The sequence below is a fragment of the Convolutriloba macropyga genome, chromosome 15 (assembly GCF_964194025.1).
Source record: "Convolutriloba macropyga chromosome 15, txConMacr16.3, whole genome shotgun sequence".
Taxonomy (NCBI): Eukaryota; Metazoa; Xenacoelomorpha; order Acoela; family Convolutidae; genus Convolutriloba; species Convolutriloba macropyga.
In genome coordinates, this window is record NC_134482.1 from 26,925,656 (window position 1) to 26,949,878 (window position 24,223).

The window sequence follows — 24,223 nt, forward strand, 5'->3', positions numbered from 1 at the left end:
AATAAAATATAAATCACCAGAAAAGATATGGACCAGTAAATAAAAAGGTTTGGTAACAATTAGACAAAAAAGAACAAAAACAGAAAAGTTAAAATATTTGCATATTTTTCTTAAAACAATAAAACTTCAAAGTAATGGAAACCATTAGTAATCAACTAAAATATCTCAAAAGTTTACGACTACCACTGTTTCTATAGAAGGGCATTAGGATCTGTCCTTATTCTTTTTTTGAGCTGCTGAAAAAAACTACAAAAAAGAACAAACAAAAATTTAACTGAAACTTGCCAGAAAACGCTGTCAATACCGTCACGCAATATTTTGGCTCTCAAAATATATTTGATTGCGCCTTCTTCAAAAACCGATAATGTAGTATGTGGCCATTTATTAGTGAGACTAGGTAACAGGTAGACAAAAAAGAGAGAATGGCAAAATTATGTAAAAATTTTGAATTTTTTTCGAAACAAAATTATATCCAAAGTCATGAAAGAGAATAATTACAAAACGAAATATTTAAATAGGGTCATTTTTTTTCATCCAAAGGAAGCTGTTGAGCCCTGCAATTATCCAGAGTATGTCTTGCGTCTATATAAAGAACGTCAAATATGACAAAAATCAAAGTAATTTACTTTTTTTCTGAAAAACCGGTGTCGAAGTCAGTAAGGTCATAACGCATTCTTTTAAGAATTAGATTTTGGGACATCCGTTGACACCAAGAATGGGACATCCGTCCGATTACTTCCGTTGACACGCAGAATGTCATATTTGACCTATAATTAACAAAATTAGGTAACAAAAAGAAAAATAAAAAGAACAAATTTGCGAAGTTAAAAAGTTTTTTTTTAGTTTTGGAAAACGATTGTTTTCAAAGTCATGAAAGCCATCAGCTATCTACTAAAGTCAGAATGTCGACTCATCTATTCTTCCATGAAAAGCCAGTGAAACCTATAATCATACAGGAAAATTCATAGGACCGAAACGACAAAGTAAAAATGACAGTTAAAGACAGTTAAGAAATTCAATTAATTTCTTCAAGAAAGAAGTGTCGAGGCCGTTAAGACGATAATCTATATCTTTTAAGATTTTAATATGTTCAATTGTGTTTAATTTTGAACGCTAATAATGTAATATGAGAACTGTTAATAATGTGATAATGTGACTAGAAAACGTGATAAAATGGCAAAAATCTATAAACAAAAAAATCTGAAATCTAGTAGTATCAAAGCCAGCAAACAATAACTTCAGGCTTAAAACCGCAATCGAGATTAAACATTGAATCAGTAGAATGGAGAAACACTCTTTCTTTGATGACACTAAGCTACAAGTTGACCAAATCAAGAAAAAAATAGGAAAAGTTCATTAAGCCGTTATTTATTTAAAAATCAACTATTTTTAAAATTGGAAACCACATAAACTTACAAGTAAAAAACTAAAGGCATTAGCTTAGAGCTACTTAGGAGGCCAACTGGACCTATCACTCCTGAGCTTTGATTTGATATGTTCTGTTCTTTATTATTAAAAAAGTTCTTTTTCAAAAAAAAGACCGACTGATTACAATCCGAATTCTTTTTGGATTGCAACAGTCCAAGATTGACCCAAAACTAGCCCTGCTGATGCTTATTGTCTGTTTAAGAACAATTGATTTTTCGAATGTTGTAGATATAGATAATTTGTTAGTTGAAAGCTCAAAAATAAATTCTGCATTTTTGATAACCATCGAGTAATGTAAGCAAAAAACGGCAAATTTTTAATTACAGCGAGAAATTGGAGAGAAGTTGAAGTAGGAATAGCCCCTTTTGGTTCTAAAAAGATTGTATTAGTGTTGAACGAACGCATACTTAGAAATTTGAACAAATTTTAGCAAAATTGGCGAAAATTTAGGCAAAAATTTCGGAAAACGTGAATAAAAACAACTTGAATTCACTCTACTTTTCTCAGAAGTGCAAACCTCTATTACTCGCTGTAGAAAACGAAAATTAAAAAAAAAAATCTTTTTAATACCACATTCTACGCTGGACGAGCTTTCTAACGATACCAGTCTCAACTCTCTACGATGAATATATCGATCGGCGAAAATTGACTGAACAAAAAAAACCCATTTGAGTATATAGTTCCTCCCCCCTCAAGAGGGGTCGGAACACAAATGGTTAGCCTGATTTAGTCTTTTGCTATTTAACAAGTTAATACGCTTTTCATGAAAAAATTACAAATTTAACTGTTTAAAATGAGGATCTAGTTCACAGCTTGCATAAAAACGTTGCCAAGAAAGAACCCGGGTCACACACATCATCCAAGGTTCCTTTATTTCATACTATGTCATATATGATCCCTATTAATTAATCATGTTAGGTCGTATTTGATGTGCATGATTTTTTAATAGTCATGCAAAGATCACATTTGATTTCCTGAATATAATACAATTATCAGAATAGGTTTTTAAAGAAGAAGAAACGTATATTTTTTTATTCGGTAGAAGTTGCAAAAATTCCTCGAATTCAAACAAGGTCATATATAACACCATAAAACATTGAGGGTTGCCTTCCATCTTAAAGGGCAGTTAGTATTTAAAATGTCGCACGTCAACTTTTGATAAATTTGGTGCGCTAAAGAGTTATATTGTGTATCTATTTAGTAAAAAAAAAAATGAATTTAAATGCAATTCTTTTTTTGAAATTTTCGTATAAATTGGCGTTTACAGATATGAAGTGGTTCCACAATATGAGAACTTTTGTAACATAGGCCGAATTATTTTTTTGTATGCCACCCAACTTTGCGATAAATGTTACATTTCATATCTTTTATCACGATTCACAATGTGATGCCGGGACCTCGCATAGCGATGCATTCTAGATAAAAAATAAAAGCGTATTGGGAAGGAAAGAGGTGCATGATTCCTTCTTGGTAAAGATATAAAGGTTGGAATTCTTTTTTTTTGGTTATCAGATAAAGATCGTACATGAGTTCGTTGGTTTTATAGTAGGTCTGTACTAGGAGATCAAGCGCGAAAAACAGTATGAAATCATAAATGACTGTTGTATTAAATCAAAGAAACTTCAAACCCGAACAAAAGTTGGCATGAAAGCAAAACAAACAGTTATAGAGATGATAGCAATGACAGAGGTGTAATTAATGGTTACTTGAGAACTGAACTTGAATCAAAATGATGTTTTATATTATGCTTGTGGTGTTTTTTAAAATTACTTCAGGTGTAAGCAGCCTTTTCGTACCGTTATTAATCCTTCGCAGATTCTATTTGAAGACGTTACAATATACAATCTTATGTGATCATATTTGAGCGTGAGATAAGAAAACTGTTCCGAATATGACTGATGTTGTTTTAGGCTTTTTAATTTTAATTAATTATTCCATAACAGGATTTGCCTGAGTCTGTGCAATGAAAAAAATGTTAAAAGCATAGTCGAAGTTCTAAAAAGAAGTCAAGTCAAATTTTTGTAAGGTAATTTTTTTTCATTGCAAGTCGCATTTAAAACTTAGCCGTGAATGCGGTGAAGTCACAAGTAAGCTTGACGGTCAACCGGTAATTTCGGAGTTAAAGTTATCAGAGTTTGAATATTTTTTTGAGCAATTTTTATTTTCTAATACCCCGTTAAGCAGACCTGATTTGTTTTTGTCAAATTGAATTGATGATGTATCTTAATTACGATTAGCTATGTTACATTAACTATGCGGACTTTGGTTATAATCAATAGATGGCTTATTTGGAGGGAAATTTAGTAACTAAGTACCGCAAAAAGAAAAAATATAAAAATCGCGGAGTCCAGATAACAAAGCGTGCAGCTTGAATTACATTTTGGAGTTTAAAGCAATGTATTTTTTTCTATGCTGAAATCTGCTGGAGTAGGAAGTTTTAATTTAGAACAAAGCTTCAAATTTTAACTGGAACTTACCTGACTCAGCTTAAAAAAAAGTTTTTGCCGTAAAATCCCTGTTTGAATTTCTACAAACGCAAACTCAAACTTAAAACAAAAAATTCAAACTCACAAGATATACAAGTGTCTTCATTTCCATCATTTTGGACAAAATTGGAAACAATCACGATTGTTGCAGTTTTTTCTAAAACGTCTGAGTTCTCAGAAATTTGGCTCACATTATAGCCACATTCTAGCCATATTTGATAATTGTATTTAGGTTGATATAATTTGCCACTTACTCGTCCTATTACTTTACAATTTGTGTTTTGATATGGGAAAACATAGGCTATAAGTGATACCAAAAAATAAATCATTATCTGCTTTTAAGTGACCGAAAGTGATTGACATGTTCCAATGAATGGAATAAAATTGGTAGTGGGGAAGGGAACTATAAAAGAAATAAACATTGCTTTATATGAGCTCGCATGTTTAAAACAATTAAAACCTCGAAAGCTTGTTTCTCTTCACAAAAAAAAACGAAATTTAAAAACACCCTTTGAATTTGATATTCTACGCTTGACGGGTTTTCTAATGATAAAACTCGCAAGCTCACAACTGAATACAGCAATCGGCCAAAATGGATTTTAAAAAAAACCAGATTAGCATATGGTTTCCCCTATTATGGTAGTCTCGACCAATAAGCACTTTAATGTTAACTTTTTTTTAATGATTCCGCATGCTGGCAATTTTTAATCGATTGAAAATGACTTATTTCTTTTTTGTTTTTTTTTCTTAAGGAAATAAATTAATGAACCCATAATTTGCAATGGCACAGTCAGGTATGACGTCAGCACTTGGAGAAGCATTAAAAAAATGAGACTGACTTAGAAAAACGGGAGGTAAAACATCGTGCATTTGTCAATTAATTTTTTGTTATGATGTAACTTAACTGCCCGTTGCTAGGAAAATTGACCGACAGGGCGTTTAGCTGACAAGGAAAAAATGAGAAATTTAGCCGACAGTTTTTTCATAATTGGTAATAAAAGTCCATAATTGGTCCACAAAAGTCTCGGTAGTTCGGTTGTGATAGATTCATATCAAGTCCCACGGGCCACTTAGGCATGGCCATTGCCCGCGAGCCATGGCCAGATGCGGTAAAATACGGTCCAACCACGGATAGACCTTCGTTACACTAGTTCATGAAAATACTGCTGTATATTTGTCCGCTTACGAAATGTGTTTTAAATTGGCCAATCACACACAATCACAGCTTTAGAATAAGTTTTATTGCTCATTTTCATTAAATTGTCGGTTAAATTTCCCAATTTTTGGTTGTCGGCTAAACGCCCTGTCGGCCAATACGGCGGCCACCTAACTGCCCCTACACTTAGGTGAACGAAATTCTCTAGTGATAAATTGCTGCAAAAATCCATATAGGTATGCCCCTGCGACACCCCCCCCTTAATAAATTCAAACAATGTCAATGCTAAATAATTTCGAAATTTATGTTTGCGCAAACTGGCAATTTTTATCAAAAAAGTTCTCCCCAGCTTAACCTTTAGTTGCGTTTTTATTTCTTTGCTTTTTGTTAATCAATGGCAATGCTTTCATTATTTTAATCAAAGACTTGTTGATCAATTAGTGACCTCATTTAAGATTCTTCCGATCTGGCATTTAATCTGAAGAAAAATGTTTCAATATTGATGATCACAGAAGCTTTGATCCCTATTTAGAGAAATCAGAATAACCTCACAACCTTTCGTCCTTTGAAAATAACAATTATTTGTCATTTATTTTATTTGCAACTAGATAACGCGTTGTTTTTGATATCTTTTGAAAATGTCAATTTCTTTCTGGATTTTATTCGGGAGTCTTTTCTTGATAGCCTCCTCTGCTCCAGCTGAGCCTGTCCACAGCATAGCAAGTGTTGTATTCTTCTTCTAAACCGAGTGAAAGAGATCAAAAAATGTCAATTGCCCAAAATTGTTTTTTTTTCTGATTGCAATGTGTGTAATTTTTTCATTTTCTTGATAGAATTGAAAATACCAAACGTTTTATGTAGACTTAGTGCCTGGTGGGCCCCGTAACAGCCAAAATTCACCAAGTGTTGGGGAGGGCCATTTCCTAATTTAGTTTAACAAATTCTGATCGCAGCACTTGAATCCGATCAAAAAATCTTACGAGTGTCTAACGGAACCTATTGTTATAGGAAAAAGTTCTCACTTTTAAAACTGGTTCATAAAAATTCATTTAAACATCCGGTTGTTTCTACTAACATCCCTGTCCAACACTTTAGCACAGTTTTGTAAAAAAACTGATGTCCTTGTATAGACTTCGGATTATCAAGCTTTCAAACTTATAACAAAGACAAAAATTTTCAAAAAAGTAATATATGTTTTGAGGTCAACCAAAAAAACTGAAATTTTTTTATTGCTTTTCGATAGACTGACAACAAAAATTAATGCTAACAAAAAAAATCCAAGTGCTTTAAAAATGTTTTGTGTCGTTATATTTAGAAAGGTGTAACAGGATTCAACACTAAAAGTTCGATGCCTTCTGAGAACGTGTTAAAGAACCTAGTGATTGAAGATGCTGATTATATATCCTTTATAGATGATTTTGAAAATTTTCACTTTAGTTTGATGACCCTGAAGTTTTTCCCAAAAACCTCCGAGAATTCAATATCGCATGGGATAGCACCAATACCACAAACCCACGATTTGCAATTAATGAGAGTGACTGTGGCAGTCTCTTAAAATCAAAGGAAACCAATCCGAATGATAGCTCTTGCTGTCTGAAACTGAAATTCAACCTAATATACCCACTGCTGATGGCACGAACGTAATACCTTGCTGAGAATGATTTTGCTTATACACTCTAAATTTCCGATCCTCAGCCGCTTCGGCTGCTTAACGTGACCTCGACTTCTTAGCCATATTTTGGATAATGTTTGGTTGCAGAGAAGAACTCATTGTATCAATAAGATAAGCAAATGGCCTTATGTACAAGGTGGCAGAAAAAATCTCCAGTTTAAAATGGCTATCAGCGAATAGGTTCCCTTTTCCAGTCTTGTAGATAAGCTAGCGGTTGCTCAAGCTGTTGCGACTCGGTCTCAATTTTCGTCCTGACATCCGTGACATACAACAGCAAAGTCACTCAACACATTGTGAGTGCCCGAAACGAAATAAGAACCCTTTCTTTCAAAGTCCATCCTTGTGTATGATCATCTTTCACGTCCTAAAATTTTTGGATAGGTAAGGTCTCTTGATTTTTCTTCTTGGTATATAATGAAAACCCTGAAGAAATATAGCTCTCGTATAGAGCTGCAAAGATCGGTTCATCTTTGTGAGAGCAACCCGTGATTGTCATAATGATATCTATTCACGCTAATAGGTATCCCACTTAAGCCATTTATATCAAAATTGTGTCCGTCTAACCACCAAACATGATAGAATAATTAATAAGATTGCCCGCAACCGAAGGGCGGTGGGAAGTAGCAGTTCCGAGAGTTTGATCCAATGTATTATGTCCCAAATGGCAGATTTTAGTTCTCCAGCAAATCAAGGTGTGCTGTTTTAGGGTGAAGAGCGTAGATAACTTTTGGTTCCCTAAACAATGTCGTTTATTAGCCAATGCACACTTCGGACCGTCTAATTAGCTATTTTTTTCTAAGTAGTCCTGTTGTTTAAAAAACACTTTTTCTCCAACCTGAGGCAACCTGTTTGTTGGTTCATTCTGCGCCTCTTTGCAATTCTGCGCGTCCTTTTGAAAAGTTGACACTTGAAGCTTTAAATCGCTCAAATTGAGGGTCACTTTAAAATCAATAGGTGGCATATATTTGTTCGACCAGGTTTCACTTTCGTCGTTCCTGATTATAAGGCCTCTTTCAGGCCCTTCCTTAAGAAAGATTGATAGAGTTTGATAAAGTTGTTATTCGGACCCGGCAACAATACCGCCCCTCTGTACAAAGTTTGTTGTATAAGTTGGGACAGCAGCTCTCTGATTTTTAAAATCAATGACCAGAAAGGACACCAGATTCACTCTACCCTGTTTTTTCGTTGTATAATAGAGTTATGTGTTGGTAGGAACAACAAGTAGTAAAAAAATAGGCGCTATCCTCAGAATAAAACTGTTAAGAGCTGAGAATTCCTCGGAATAAAACTGACTGAGTTGAACATGTTCTGAAGATCAGTCTGAAGAACACTAAGAAGGGACTCACAGCAGAGTATCTTTTCTTAGGTAATTTTAGCAGAATGAGTTACATATTGTGTTCATCGGCTCACCCAACACCTAATTCAAATGTTTCAAACAATTCTGTTATTCCACATTTAGCTTCAGATTCAGATATATAACAGTTTTGACCTACTATTAAGCACCCTACTATATGTTGTTAGTATATATATGAAAAAAATTGTAGAGAATTTTGATGGTAGGGATGGCATATTACAACAGTGACTCTGGCTCATCAGACTTTAATCGTAAGTTAGTAATTGTTTTTAGGTGAATTCAGACAAGAAAGAAATATACGAAGCAGATTAGGATGCGAAAATAACTAAACTAAAAATGAGATTGATGAGAGAAAGTACATTTTGAAATGCCAAAAAATGTATTTCGTAGAAATTAAAATTGAGTAAACACGAGATATGAGTTTTTTGTATATGTCGGTTGCCAACAATTCCTGACACACGAAAAAACTAAGCTCCAAATAAGGACAACTTAAGTTGTAATGTATGAGAATGTGTTTTTATCCAGTATTTTTTTTCAACAGAAAACACTGTTTTTCGATTTTGAAGTTCAAAAAGATGATGTCAAATTTTCTAAACATTCAGGTCAAGTTCTAAATTTGAATTTTTATATAAATTTTGATCGAGAAAAAACGAGGGTTGATAAACAACCAGAACTAAATCTGTAGATAGAACCAGTTTTATGAAACTGGTTTCCTTTTGTGCTTCAACAAATGCATCTGAAATATTACTAAGAAATTGATCAATTTTGCTCCGAACTATAAATTGAAAAACAATTAATTCAGACTACGCACACTGTGGTGATCATGCTTATTTACGAGGAAACAAAAATAAAATAATCTGTCGGATTAGCAAATGGTGTTGAATTCGGGTGGCATGGTTTCGTTCATTCCTTTAAAATTTTGACCTGTATTTTTTCCTTGGTTTCGTCAAGTTTTTTTTATTTCATACTGGGTATATATAAGATTTCAGTAACTGGTGTAGGTCATATATGATATGTATGATTTCTTAGTGGTCATATAAAATAATATAAATTTTCCTTGAAATCACACAATAATCCTACAAAAATCCTACAAAAAGAGAACCGAATTTTCTCTTCAGGATTTTTATACTCTTTTTAGAGGTTGAAAAAAATCATTAAAACCAAAAAAGGTCATAAAAGACACATAAAAAATTAACTGGTGTCACAAATACTCTTATGAGACTTTAACATGCTTTAGTTTTTTCGACCTGGAACGTTTTTGCTTGAAATTTAATTTGTATTCTTTGAGAAGTATTTGTTTTATTATTGAAAATATTACGTTTTTTAATAATATTCTAATTTTCTATTGCAACAAAAATTTTTGTAACCTTCAAAAGTTTTCTTTCATGATAATATCCTATTGTTTCAGAATGGCGACCCAGTAAAGAAAGAAGGATTTAGCAACAAGGTGAATAAAAAATTCTGATTGATGTTTAATTTGCGTGTGAATGCTGATTCAATTGGTTTTTAGAAGTTTAAGGACAATAAGGAAACAAATTTTTACATATGAGTTATGAGTTTTTTGTATATGTCGGTTGCCAACAATTCCTGACACACGAAAAAAACTAAGCTCCAAATAAGGACAACTTAAGTTGTAATGTATGAGAATGTGTTTTTATCCAGTATTTTTTTTCAACAGAAAACACTGTTTTTCGATTTTGAAGTTCAAAAAGATTATGTCAAATTTTCTAAACATTCAGGTCAAGTTCTAAATTTGAATTTTTATATAAATTTTGATCGAGAAAAAACGAGGGTTGATAAACAACCAGAACTAAATCTGTAGATAGAACCAGTTTTATGAAACTGGTTTCCTTTTGTGCTTCAACAAATGCATCTGAAATATTACTAAGAAATTGATCATTTTTGCTCCGAACTATAAATTGAAAAACAATTAATTCAGACTACGCACACTGTGGTGATCATGCTTATTTACGAGGAAACAAAAATAAAATAATCTGTCGGATTAGCAAATGGTGTTGAATTCGGGTGGCATGGTTTCGTTCATTCCTTTAAAATTTTGACCTGTATTTTTTCCTTGGTTTCGTCAAGTTTTTTTTATTTCATACTGGGTATATATAAGATTTCAGTAACTGGTGTAGGTCATATATGATATGTATGATTTCTTAGTGGTCATATAAAATAATATAAATTTTCCTTGAAATCACACAATAATCCTACAAAAATCCTACAAAAAGAGAACCGAATTTTCTCTTCAGGATTTTTATACTCTTTTTAGAGGTTGAAAAAAATCATTAAAACCAAAAAAGGTCATAAAAGACACATAAAAAATTAACTGGTGTCACAAATACTCTTATGAGACTTTAACATGCTTTAGTTTTTTCGACCTGGAACGTTTTTGCTTGAAATTTAATTTGTATTCTTTGAGAAGTATTTGTTTTATTATTGAAAATATTACGTTTTTTAATAATATTCTAATTTTCTATTGCAACAAAAATTTTTGTAACCTTCAAAAGTTTTCTTTCATGATAATATCCTATTGTTTCAGAATGGCGACCCAGTAAAGAAAGAAGGATTTAGCAACAAGGTGAATAAAAAATTCTGATTGATGTTTAATTTGCGTGTGAATGCTGATTCAATTGGTTTTTTAGAAGTTTAAGGACAATAAGGAAACAAATTTTTACATCACCTCAAATGTATAATTGCTTATCAAGATTTGTTTTTTTTAGTCTGCAATTAGAAATGCGGGGATATTTTTATCCAAATTATCAACTAGACTTTTTTTTCATTTCTGTCTCATTGAATGGTTGAATACAAGAATCGTGGTAAAATCTAAGCAATTTTTCGTGAGCAAAATTTAAGTATGGCGGCTAATGATTTACAATGATTTTACGATGGTTTTTATAAAACATCATATATTATAGTTATATGATTATTCCGACCAACTTAATAGGGACATGAACTAATAATATGGTTAAATTTTGTAATGAATAGTTTACTGCATCTCTTTCAGTGTTCTAATAAGAAATGAGACATTTGCTATAAAATTATCAAAACTAAGAGACTTTCTGTTGCTTCTTGGTTGTTTCGAAAACTCATTACCCGGGTCGAGGTTTGGCGGTGAAATTTCGTAAGAAATGCGGTGAAATGTGGTGAAAAAAAATAATTTTCACCGCGTATTTCTTACATCTTTTTGCGGTGAATGCGGTGAATCGCGGTGAATTATTTATTTTCACCGCGTCCTCAGTATTCTTACAAAAAAGAATCATCCCCACACGGGTTCGAACCTATGACCTCCTGCATGCCATCCACTGCTTAGTCCACTGCGCCGACCGTCACTTTCATCATTAAAATTTCATGTGCATTTAAATCAGATTGAGTAAACTTTGGAAATCATATGCGGTGAATTTTTGTAAGAAATGCGGTGAAATGTGGTGAATTATTTTTTTTCACCGCATTCACCGCTTTCACACACTAAAAAAAGTTCAGGTAAAGTTACCTTAACGCAGTTAAGGTAAACCTCTGTTAATGTAAAAATAAGGTAAAAGTTACCTTAACTTGAGTTAAGGTAAAAAATTACCTGAACTGTGTTAAGGTAAAATTACCTTAACTTACCTTAACTTTTTTAATAATTTTCTGCAGTACATAATTGTTTATTTTTAGTAAAATTAGCAAACCAAATGTTGAAGTTCATTACAAGAGCTTTACAATGATCCTTATATGAAGCAATTTGAGCTAATATTTGTCGACCTACACTACAGCAAACCCCAAAATTACTTTCAGTGAGTGCTCAAAAAATTCAAAAAGGCAGTAACGCACCAATTTTGCAAAAATTGGTATTTTTATTTTTCACGCGCCTCTGTTTATGAATTGGCTGCTCACAAATCGATTCTGAGTGGTACCGAAAGAACTGGTTTCAGAAAAACGGTTTAGAGAAAGTTTAATAGTGGTTTTAAAGTCCAATCACTTTAAAAAAGTCCAACTTGAATCCAATCACTCTTTCTTATATATTAAGTTAAAAACTATTATTCCTGCATAAAAAAATCTCTGTAAAACTGGATTATACTAATATAGAAGCGGTTTCGACATATGATCTTCATGTAGCTTCCATTAATTATAGTCTGTCAGATTCAGATTGATTTTTATTTTAGTTCGAACTGATTCCATTTTCCAACAAAAGCACTACTTCAAAACCCTATTCATCGAACTGAAAATTGTTTGTTATAATCAGGTAAAGGTTTCCGAATCGGGGTTCTCTGCTATATTAAGGGAACAAAAACACATTTATGGAACAGTTTCCAGCCGTTTGTTGAGTTTCGCAAAATTACGGTGAATTTTAATATAAAATGTTTCCTCCCTTCAGACCTACTGATGTTTCTAGCTTGACCAAGTATCGTTGGAAGCTTTAATGCTTTTAGAGGTTAACACCAAAAGTGAAGTCTCAACATAACGGTTTCAAGCAGCAATGAATTCTTTAAAATCAAAACAACCTGAACTGCGGTGGTTTTAAAGTGGATCAACTTGAATTGAAGAAATCTCCAATATATTTTCAATCAAAAACAATTACTCCTGCAAAACGTAGATCTGCGGAATATTGAATTCTACCAATATAGAAACGGTAACGGCATATGAACGTACCTTAACACACCTGAACGCACCTTAATTTTACCTTAAATCCGTTAGTTTTTACCTGAAAATTACCTGAAAAATTAAGGGGGCACCACCTGAACTTTTACCTGAACATACCTCAACTTACCTTAAAAACACCTTAATTTTTTAACTTAATTTTTAAGGTAAATTTACCTTAACTAATATAATTTACCTTAAAAGTTCAGGTTAAATTTAAGGTATTTTTATGGTAAATTTCAGGTATTTATTCAGGTATTTTTACCTTAAATTTTAAGGTAATTTTTGCGCGTTTTTCAGGTAAGTTAAGGTAATTTTACCTTAACTGTTCAGGTGTGCTTTTCAGGTAAATTTAAGGTATGTTCAGGTAAAAGTTCAGGTGGTGCCCCCTTAATTTTTCAGGTAATTTTCAGGAAAAGTTGAGGTAAGTTAAGGTAAGTTCAGGTAAGACAAAACTACCTGAACGTTTCAGGTAAGTTAAGGTATTTTTTCAGGTAAATTTACCTGAACTTTATTTAGTGTGCACCGCATTTCTTACATTATTTTGCCACAAAACTCGATGCGGTGAATTTTTGTAAGAAATGTGGTGAATTTTGCGGCGAATTTTTTTAAGAAATGCGGTGAAATGCGGTGAAATATTTATTTTCACCGCATTCACCGCAATCACCGCATATCTTACAAAAATTCACCGCTTTCACCGCATTTCTTACAAAAATTTACCCAAAAACCTCGACCCGGGTACTGTTTCAGCTGAAGTCATTTTACCACTCGGCCAAGAACAAACTAGGGTTCGGGAAAAGCAAGGCCAAGGTGCAGAGACGAGACACTGGGGGTGAATTTTGGAACACAAGCTACTAGAGCGACCTGGATACTCAAGAAAATAAGTATTACGAAAAATGAATATCATCGCAATCCAAAGAATGAGAACAACTTTTTCTTATATATCAAATAGGGAGAAGGATTTTATAATGGTAGTGCTATATACCTATCAGTTTAAAATCAAGGAATATGAAAAATTCAATATTTGGTTCAAACTTGTTTGAATAAAGTCAGTTGGTAGAAAGATTATTCACAGAAACATTATGTAATTTACTTTTTCCCAAAATTCTTGACAACTTACACAAGAAAAACTTCACGATTAGTGGAATCTACCAGTTCCACGTTAACCTGGCTTGATGGAAGTAGTATCAAGTAGTACCATTGAAAATTACCACGAAGAAATTGGAAAACGACCCAAAAACCAAATTTTTGGACTATCTAATATCTATCAAAAACAAAAAAAAATGAAAAATATAAGCAAACGTTTTGGAAAATATCAAATTGGAGGAGTCAACCTTCAGTAAACTGTCAAAACTCTCATTCGAGTTCTAAAAACTTATCTAAATACTCAGCTAACACTCAACTTGAAATTAAGTGGGAAAAATGTCACGCTGCTAAAGAACTCAATTATTCGCCCACTTCATGTTTTGTTGTGACCAAAATTACTTTTTTAAGTAACTAACAAAATGCGTGCATAAAACTTTAACAAAAGTGAGCGATACGAATATTACCCTATTGATTAATACAAACGTACGAACAGTTTTCAATACAGCGAAATGAAATTCTGTCAGGTGTGACTGCTTTGAGTGACAAAAAAATCATACCATTTGACTGGTCAATATAAATAATCTCTTGAATCAAATTAGCGATGAATAGTTATCAATTAACCGTTTAAAACTTCTTTGAGATATGTGTGGCCAATGAAACTCAAAGATAAAACAGCTGTAAAACCAAAAATTTGCAATCATTCTTTGATGTGGTTTGAAATTTTTCGGTTCAGGAATACAACAAAAATAAAACTAACTGCTTGATCTAAAATTATTTCCGGTTGCATATAAATTTTCTAATTTAAATTTTGCGCAAAAAAATGTTTTTCATTTTGCAGCCGTCCAATTTTGAGTTGCTTAAGTATCAAGAGAATCAGATGGACTACAAATTTGAAACTAATTATAGAGGTAAAACTCAAAAATGATTTTAGTGTTATATGACAATATACCCAAGGCCGAAATAATCAATGTGTTAATATACCCAATTTATTCCCTTTGATCTTGCAATTCATTGTTGGGTTATGATAGTTTCATATCAAGTCCCACGACCGCTGAGGCATAGCCAAATACACCAGGTAAAAATTATGCTAAATAGTCCAGATTCTAGTTTTATCGTTAGGATAAAATATAGGGTGCATTGGGTATTTGTACAAATACGATTTCAGATAACTATATACGTTAAATCAAACTTCAAACACTCTTTGAAATGCGCATAAAAGGAGCATCTAGCCAGGGATGTTTGTATAAAATTATAATATGTTCGAAATTGGAAAAACAATGAAATGTTTTTGGAAATTTTTTCAGTTTATTTCAAATAATATAAAACTCGATACAAACATCATTCCTCCTAAACTCCAATTGAAATTATTTCCCAGGAAAACTCATTGGAGATCAAATCTTTTTTCTATAAAAGCCGTTCAATCAATTTTGACAAGTAATATAACATTATTCAAAGTGCTCTGTTTGAACTACTGATTAATTAGCACCATGTCCTAATTTTTCTAACCAATTTAGAAACATATCTGCTAAAGTTTATAGAAAAATCGAAAACCAAGGACATGAAAAACTATTGAAGTTCATAAAACTTTTTTCCAGTGAAATCAAAACTAAACGTTCTGAACAAAAATAGAGGAAAACAATAAAAACCTGGGACGTGCGGATTCGAGTTTAAACGCTTGTGCTCTATCGCGGTTAAACCTCCAGCCTCGTATGAAAAAATCAGCGCTGATCACCTCAGTTTTATATCAAAAAAATTGCCAAGTTTGGTGATAGAATATACACTTTAGTAAGTAAGTTGTGATCATAAGATGGAACTTGAAATTATTGCTCAATATAAGAGAGCATAGTAAGACTCTCGCAATGTGGACCAGTTGGCTCAGTGGAGAGCACAAGATTGCAATCAATTAAGGGATTGTGGGGTCGCCTAACCCGCAAAGGCGCCTAACTTTACTCTCACTACAATGGTGTTGAGATTGAATCAACATAACGAGCAAAGAGTTGCTGTAACATTTGGAACTTAAGACAAACTTTGAAAAAGGTCTTGTTATAACCCATTCTGGAACCAAGACTTATCTTAAGCACTATCAATAATGGTGAAATAGTTTGACCAGAGACCCTGAATCCATTCGCAAGATTGGGCAGGCTGTTATCAGGACGGGTAAATATCACCTTCAAAAAAGTCAGTTGTTTACTGTGATAATGTTTCAGTTCCAAAAACAACAGTAATTATTGAAAAGTGACGAATTGATTCCTTCTGCAAATCAATGAACAAACATTTAGATTGATACCCGTTGGGTTTATATCCACTAACTCCGATGGCTTTTTTGGCAAAGTTTTGAAAAAGTTATAACGACTCAGCGCCCTACCAATAGGTTTTAATTAATTTTGCGTTGATTTGTGGAACTTTAAGACAAAGGCATTTTTGAAAATAATTCCAATTATTATGCTTTATTATCGTATAATTTTCAATAATATTTTGCTTGATAGCATAAACCAATGAGTATAATGTTTCATAAGTCGGTTTTTCAACGTGACTGGGTCTTTTTCCGACACTTTTCCAGCTATTATTTTACCTTAAAAACCTTATTAATATCAAGCCTTAGTACGGCACCTTATTGATCTTGATACGGCCTTAATACGGTAGCTTAGAAAATTTATTACGGCCGTATTACGGACCGTAGTCAACTTTACAAGATCTTAGTACGGTTTTCATTCAAGACTTATACGGTGCCGTACTACGGTCGTACCAAGTTTTCCAAGTATGGGTAACCTGGGCTGTCGCCATAACCCACACCGCAAGGTCCTTTCTACGTGTATTAAGATACGTTTTGTGGAATTAAAGAGAAAAAGGGGCCAAAGTTCCTAGGACTTTACACCACGGCTCCTTGTTAATGTGAATTGACTAAATGTTTAGACTTGGAAACAATTGAAAACCTGAGCGACAGATTACTCAATGTGCCCACACAATCTATAATAAATATTTAACACCCCATATATGGCATGACAGAAGGCTCATAATTTTTTACAGCAACGAGGTCAATATAATTTGTAATTCTTATAAATGTCACCCCTTGAACGACAGACACATCATACCACTTGCCACGAGCGGATGAACAAAATCTTGCAAGAGTCTTGCAAGAAAATTGCACGTACTATGGATTAGCTCGCAAGATTCTTGCAAGATCTCGATTTGTTTTATCACAGGACGCTGTAGGTTAATGTTTGCACAACTTGATTCAACATAAAAGTGCGTTTTAAGAACAAAAATTGGCTAAAAATTGCATCGGAAGTTTATTATTAAAAAGCCTATTCCATCATTAGAGCAGTTTTCAGACGCTGACTAGTCAATCTGTAATCCATTTTAATCCATTTCCATCAATAGCTGTGGCTCGTTCCACCAATTCCACCTCGTTATCCGCCGGTTGCCGCTCTCTGTAGTAGCTGGACTCCGTGAATCCAATCCATGGTAAGCCACCCTCTGGACCCGGTTCTATTTTGTAAGATCCGGAGTCAGCATGATTTGATTGAAATGTCCAGAGAAGTCTGACGGTTTTGCCAAGGAAAATTTCCAGTTCTATTGGGGAACCTAATTAAACTTTTGCAATTGGGAAAATTATAGTTAAACATAGTTTGAAAATTTAGAGTACAAAAAAATCAAAACCTCCAGCAATGTTAAAGTTACAAAAAGGTGTTTAGTATAAGTTTTATATATATAAGTTTCATATTAAGTTTTACAAATTTCCCTTGAGTGTCTTTTTCAAATTATTTTCTTCTTTTTGTTTAAAAAATTATCCTTGCTCGCAGCAGTTTTGAGTTTTGCAGCTGACAACAGTATTCAGATTTATTATTTGGACATATAAGTCAATCTATCTATGAAACTGTTGCGTTTTTAATCCAAAATTTGATACCCCTTGATAAGAAACATATTAAACATGGTCAATGTTGCGAACATCTTGATATCTAAAAAAGCAAAGAAAAATAATGATTTGTGCTCTCTTGCAAAACTTTGCAATCATGTCAATTGAACTGAATTAAATTTACTTTATCCATTAAAGGTTACGGTTATACTATTAGTGAGAAGATCAATTTTGTACAGCAATCCAACTAACAAAGCCACCTCACCCAGCAATCAAGTAAGTGCAGACCGAGAATGAACGCAAGAGGGGGGGAGGTGTGCAGTCAAAATTACAGAGTCTGGAAAAACGCACAAAAGTCTGAACTTGACAGAACGGAAGTCTGATCATGAACACACGAATGTCTGACCATGAACACACAGAGTCTGAACATGATGAACTTGCATGCCCGAAATTTTGGTGAGCGCATAAAAGTCTGGCAGTGAACGCACGAAAGTTGGAACATGAACTCAATAAGGTACGAAAATGAACGCACGATTGTCTGAACATGAACACTGTAATTTTTTCAGCCTTATTAAAAAAGAATAACCTATCAGATGACTTAGCGTTCTCACTCCAGAGCAAATTCTCAAGTGGCAGCTTTCTAGGTAGAAAGCCGTAACCCTCTTGATGTAAAAAAACAAATAGTAAAACGTCGAGTCGGAAGCGAATTGCACTCAATCTTTTGCGTTATGTTTCGATTTTTACATCCTGATTTATAGAAAGTAGCTGACTTTGAAAAAAATCAAACAAATTATTATCATTTCTAGTATATAAGCTATGTGTAGTCATTTCAGGTTGTCTGACTTTGAACGCATGAAATTCTGGACATGAATGCACAAACTTCTGAACATGAACACATGAAAATTGTTGTAGGTACAAAATTCTCGTGAACGCGCAAATGTGTGGGCAAAAACGAAAAAAATCTGGTGACAGCCTGAAAGTTTTCTGAATGCACGAAAATTTTGTCGTGAACGTACGAATGTCTAAACCTGAACATACAAAATCTAGTGAAGGCTCGAATGTTTTGTGAAAGCACGAACGCCTAAGCAAGAACGCTCAAAGCTTTGGTAAACCCAGGAAAATCTGGACATTAACGCACCAAAATCTTTTCTTGAACGCACAAAAGTCTAAACATCAACAAACAAAAGTCTGGTGAACACCAAAGTCTGGTCTTGGGCGCTTAAAATCTGGCGAAGGCGCAAAAATCTGGTGAAAGTCCGAAAGTCTAAACATGTAAACACGAACAGAGCCTGGTGAAAGCACGAAAATCGGAACATGAACGCACGAAAGTCTTCTGTTGAACGCGGGAAATGCTAAACATCAAATGTGTGGTAAACGCGCGAAAGTCTGGACATGAACGCACGAAATATCCGTAAACACGCACAAAATCTGAAAATGAGGATTTTTCAGTCTGGGACGGTCTGTATATAGACGCGTTGCGTATGAGACTATTTGGAGATACCGGTTTCCGTCTGGCCTCTCAACTTGGTCACCAATTCTTGAAGAAGTATAACAGGCTGTCTTTATCAAGAGACCCTACCAGGAAACGAGATCTAGACAAAACAATCAATCAAAGGCTAACCATGACATTGCAAACTATGCCAAGTAGTAAAATCAAGATTTAACATTAATATCAATCATTAAACATGATTTTAGCACCATGTATACGCTCTACTGACAAGAAATTTTTTTTTTGAAAAAGTGGTGACTTACCTGGCGAGTTGGGGACAGGGTACCATGCATCAATGTCACTGTACTGATTGCTTAGCTTCACAATCTCAATTGATAACCTAAAAATTTTTTGTGAAGAACTATTTTGAGCACTCTATTCGCATGCGAAGCTAGCACCAACTAAACCATTTCGGACCATATTGTCAGTTCTTTTTATTCATCTGGCATCGTATATCATAATGTGCGGGCTTGGGTTGTGCAACTTAGTCAGAATGAAGTGAAGCAAAAAAAAACAAAACAAAAATCAAACTATTTCGGTTGATGACAGCTCTGGCTCAACATTAAGGAAAAAACGGTGTCCGGATAGTTCTATGAGGAAACTTTCAAATCCACCTCCAAGCCTTAACATTTTTGATAAATGCTTAATCTCCATCTATCTTGCTGAAATTATCTCTGCGTATTGCTCGTTAAATTTTTTATGTCTCAAAATGTCTTATAGATTTTCAGTCTGATTGTTGCCTCACAAATTTCCCTTGTTCCTATCTCTGATCAAATTAAGATTAGGCATTAAGAAAATATGCTATAGAAATTGCTGATCGAGACTTTTTGTTTCTGCTTTATTTTTTTTAATGAAATGTAAAGAAATGGGAAGCACCAGGTAAATTTTTACTGTTTTTTAGTTATGAAAATGCTTGATTTGATTGTGAGAATAATTGACTCGCATCGATCAATAAATATTAGATATCTTAAATGACTCTCTGGATGAATCACATAACTCTAAGTATTTTAATATTTTAGGCTCAAAGTTTCCAATATCTCCTTTTATATATTCACCACAGTTATCGGTAAAGCGCAAATTGTGTCGAAATTCATTTTGAAGCAGATACTGCTTGAAACTTTGTGTTTTTTGTACACATCCATCTTTGGTGTTTATCTTAACATTTCATCTGAGAGAACACTTTCAAATTTGTAAAGGTTCTTGATTTAAGTTGTTCTTTCGGCATTGGCGTTTCAGTATTTTAGAATGCCCCTGTAAGCTATCTCAATTTTACTCACGTCCACTTTTAAAGTAACCGGTTTGAACTTCATAATCTCAGTAATCAAACTAATTCAAATAGAATTTTTGGATATCGTTTAAGTCATATACGGTTTTATGGAATCTTTGCAAATTCACTAAGATCTTTACATCCACTCGAAAATGGATCTAATTAAACATGAAACGACCATAAAAATAATTGTCTCGGCTCAACTAGCAAATACAAAATTTTCAAATCTCTCGTTATATGTCACATGTCGACAATTTATATGCACAAAACTGCCTTATATTCTGTTCAGCTGTTCAGAAATGTTTGTCTTAGAAAAATGGCAATTTTTTTAAAAAATAATAAATTGAGAAAAGCTTGTGTTTAGTTTGTTTTACATTAGATCAATCCCAAGGACATCAATGCGTCCTTCTTCGGTTTGAGGCGTGACATAACTGTGTACCGGTATCACCCAATGGACAAAAACAAAGGTTAAAGACCAAACCATTTTATTTTACAGCAGAGCAATAAAAAATTATCTTTTATTGCTCTGCCTGTCAGGAGGAAAACCGCCTGTCAGGGAAGCTACTTTGTTGATGCCATTGCATCAGCAACTATAGAGAAAATATGTTAAATAGAACAAGTTTTGGATCTTAAGCAACTATCATATATGGTGCATTTAATAATAAAATATCAACAAGGAGGCTCGGTAATGTGCGATTGCACATAAGGTTACGAGCCCGCTCATCCGCAATTTTGGCATAATTGTCTACCAAATGAGGAACAGATAGAAAACACCAAAAAATCAAGTATTTTTCAAAAAAATGGTATATGAACAAAAAGATAGCCTCCAAAGCAATTAACTCAGGGGAGTAATAACTGATGCATTAGATTCATGAATAGGCCAATATTAAGAAAGCGAGTCAATACGAACAGCAAAATCAAACTACAACAACAAACATTATTTACATCAAAAATTTATGTCCGTTTTAAAAAACAAAACTTAATAACAAAGTCAAATAGTGTCAGATAAAACTGAAACTAAAACAATAACTTTTAATGCACCAGAAAAGATATGGAACCAGTCTATAATAAGGCTTGGTAACAATTAGACAATAAAAAACAGAAATAGTAAAATTCGCCTATTTTTTTAAAAACAATTAATTTCAAAGTAATAAAAACCAATAGAAATCAACTAAAATATCCCCTAGGTTTTTGATTACCAGTGTTTTTAAAGATGGGAATTAAGAACTGTCGATAATCAATTTTTATGCGGTTACGAAAAGAACAACAAATAGACAACAAAAAAATCAGCTAAATTTCGCCAGAAATTCCTTTCGAATCCGGAGGCCATGCTTTACCCCTCAAAATATAATCAATTGCACCTTCTTCGAACACCGGTAATGTATTATGTGACTTCTCATTACTAAAAAGAGGTAACAACTAGACAAAAAAGTAAAAGGCAAATTTAAATAAAACATTTCATTCGAAAAAAATTATTTCCAAAGACATGAAAACCATTAATTGAAACAGTTAGATAAGTTTAGACATGCACCTATCCAGAATATATCTTACGTCATCAAAATAAACGTAAAATTTGACAAAAATTAAAAATTATTTTAGTTTTTTTATGAAAAACCTGTGTCGAAGCCAGTGAAGTCATAAAGAATTCCTTAAAAACATTAGATTTTGTGACACCAATTTATTTAACACCTTCACATGACAATCATTATGTCATATTTGGCCAGCAATTAGCGAAACTAGGTAATAAACAGACTATAATAGGAACAAATTAGCGAAGTTAAAAAGTGTGTTTTTTTTTGTTTTGGAAAACAAATGTTTTCAAAGTCATTAAAGCCATCAGCTATCTACTAATATCAGAAAATTGGACCATCTGTTTTTTCATGAAGGGCCAATGGAAGCGGATCATTGTACAGGACATTTCATACGACTAAAAGACAAAGTAACAACGACAGTTAAAGACAAAAATTAAAATCTCATTTAAATTCTTTGAGAAAGTATTGTCGGAGCCGTTAAAAGCTGATTCTATACCCTTAAGGATTTATTATTATCGATTGTGCTTTATTTTGGAAGCCAATAATGTGATATATGAACAGTCAATAATGCGATAATGTGACAAAACTAGAAAACGTGAAAATGGGCAAATGCCCGAAAATGAAAAAAGTGACATCTAATAGAATCAAATCCAAAAAACCAAAACTTAAAGTTTAAAACCGGAATAAAGATTGCATTTGAATTCAGTAGAAAAAAAATCATTCTTTCTTTGCTGACAATAAGCTGCAAGTTGGCCAAATTCAGAGAAAAGTAGAGGCAATTTTCAATAAGCCATTATTTATTTAGAAATTAATTATTTTTTAAAAGTCATAACGACCAGTAATAAACTAGATTAAAAAAATTTGGAGCTAATTAGTAAGCGAATTGGACATATCACTAGTGAGCTTTGAAATGAAATGTTCTGTTATTTAAAAAATAAACAAAAAATATCGAATTTTTTTTTATAGAAAAGACCGGCTGATTACAATCGGAATTGTTTTTGGATTGTAACAGTCCAGGGTTGATCCAAAACTAGCTCTGCTAATGCTGTTCATCTATTAAGAATACTTAATTTTTCGTGTGTTAGAGATATAGATATTTTGTTAGATAAAAATTCAAAAATAAATGATGCGTTTTTAATAATCAACAGGCAAAGTTAGCAAAAAACGGCAAAGTTTTAATTACGGAGCACTCGCAACGGAAGATGAAGTCGAAGTAGCCCCCTCTTGAGTCTAAAAAGATTGTGGTAGTGGTGGTTGGTTGTGTACTTCCTGCAAACTTAATCAAAGCGGACCAAAGAAAATTTTTTTCGTGCCGTTTTTGATGAAAAAGTGTTAATTTTGAAATAATTAGCCCGAATTTTTGACAAAAAGTAAAAAAAACAGACAATGTGTTTTTTGTCTATAAAATTAAAATCAGCAATACATTTCATAAAAAAATAATAAAGTTTAGCAAAAGGAGCAATATTTTAGTAAAAAATTCCGGAAAATATGATTAAAATCTACGAAATTCACTCTATTTTCTCAAATGATTAAACCTCGATAACTCCCTGTAAAAAAGAATATCAAAAAAATTTTTTAGATTCCATATTCTACGCTGGAAAAGCTTTATAATGATACCAGTCTCAACTCTCTACGATGAAAATATCGATCGGCCAAAATTGTCTGAACAGAAAAAACCCATTTGAGTATATAGTTCCTCCCCCCCCCCCCCCCCCCCCCCTAGTTCCTCTACAGGGGTCGGAACAAATATTCTTTCTACTAGCCTTAAAAAGCTCATATATTTCATACTAAGCTTTGCAAGTTCAAATTGAGAAAATTTGTAACGTAGAAGCATATATATGTGTTTTGCATGACTACCGAGAACGTTTAACCCGGGTGACTAAAGATCGACTTCTATCATACGGTAATGTGCTAATTTTCTTTATCGAAAATTTGATCGATCCCTGCCCAAATGGAAACAAACAAAATTTAGACTATCAGAAATTGCTCCTTCTCCTTTATTGTAAAATTTTTTCCCGCTTACTTTGATAGAAAAAAAATTTTCCTTGACTTTTCGGTCATAGCTACCATTTGTTGGGGTTAGCCGAACGAGCATGACTTTTTTCTCTGTTTCTACGAAATTAACATTGTGATTTTTCGAAAACTAGATGAACAACGGTCCCGGGTCGAGGTGTCAGCACGATTCAACGCCAAATTATGTAAGATAAGAGGTGAATGAGGAAAATTTTGTAAGCGGTGAATGCGGTGAAATTACATAAATCAGGCGGTGAATGC

At 33.3% G+C, this 24,223-nt stretch overlaps 2 protein-coding genes across 2 annotated transcripts in view; both read right to left on the reverse strand.

The window, feature by feature from the left end:
* Positions 1-24,223, reverse strand: part of LOC142354601 (ubiquitin carboxyl-terminal hydrolase MINDY-3-like) — a 245,816-nt gene that overhangs the window by 153,767 nt on the left and 67,826 nt on the right. The gene's annotated exons all lie outside the window — the stretch shown is intronic.
* LOC142354435 (uncharacterized) overlaps positions 17,015-24,223 on the reverse strand; it is a 31,566-nt gene continuing 24,357 nt past the window's right edge. The window contains exons 3-4 of the mRNA XM_075406729.1: positions 19,414-19,490; positions 17,015-17,390 (exon numbers count right to left, since the gene is read on the reverse strand). Coding sequence (XP_075262844.1) covers positions 17,149-17,390; positions 19,414-19,490 — 319 coding nt within the window. The 3' untranslated portion in view covers positions 17,015-17,148. The remainder of the gene's footprint in view (positions 17,391-19,413; positions 19,491-24,223) is intronic.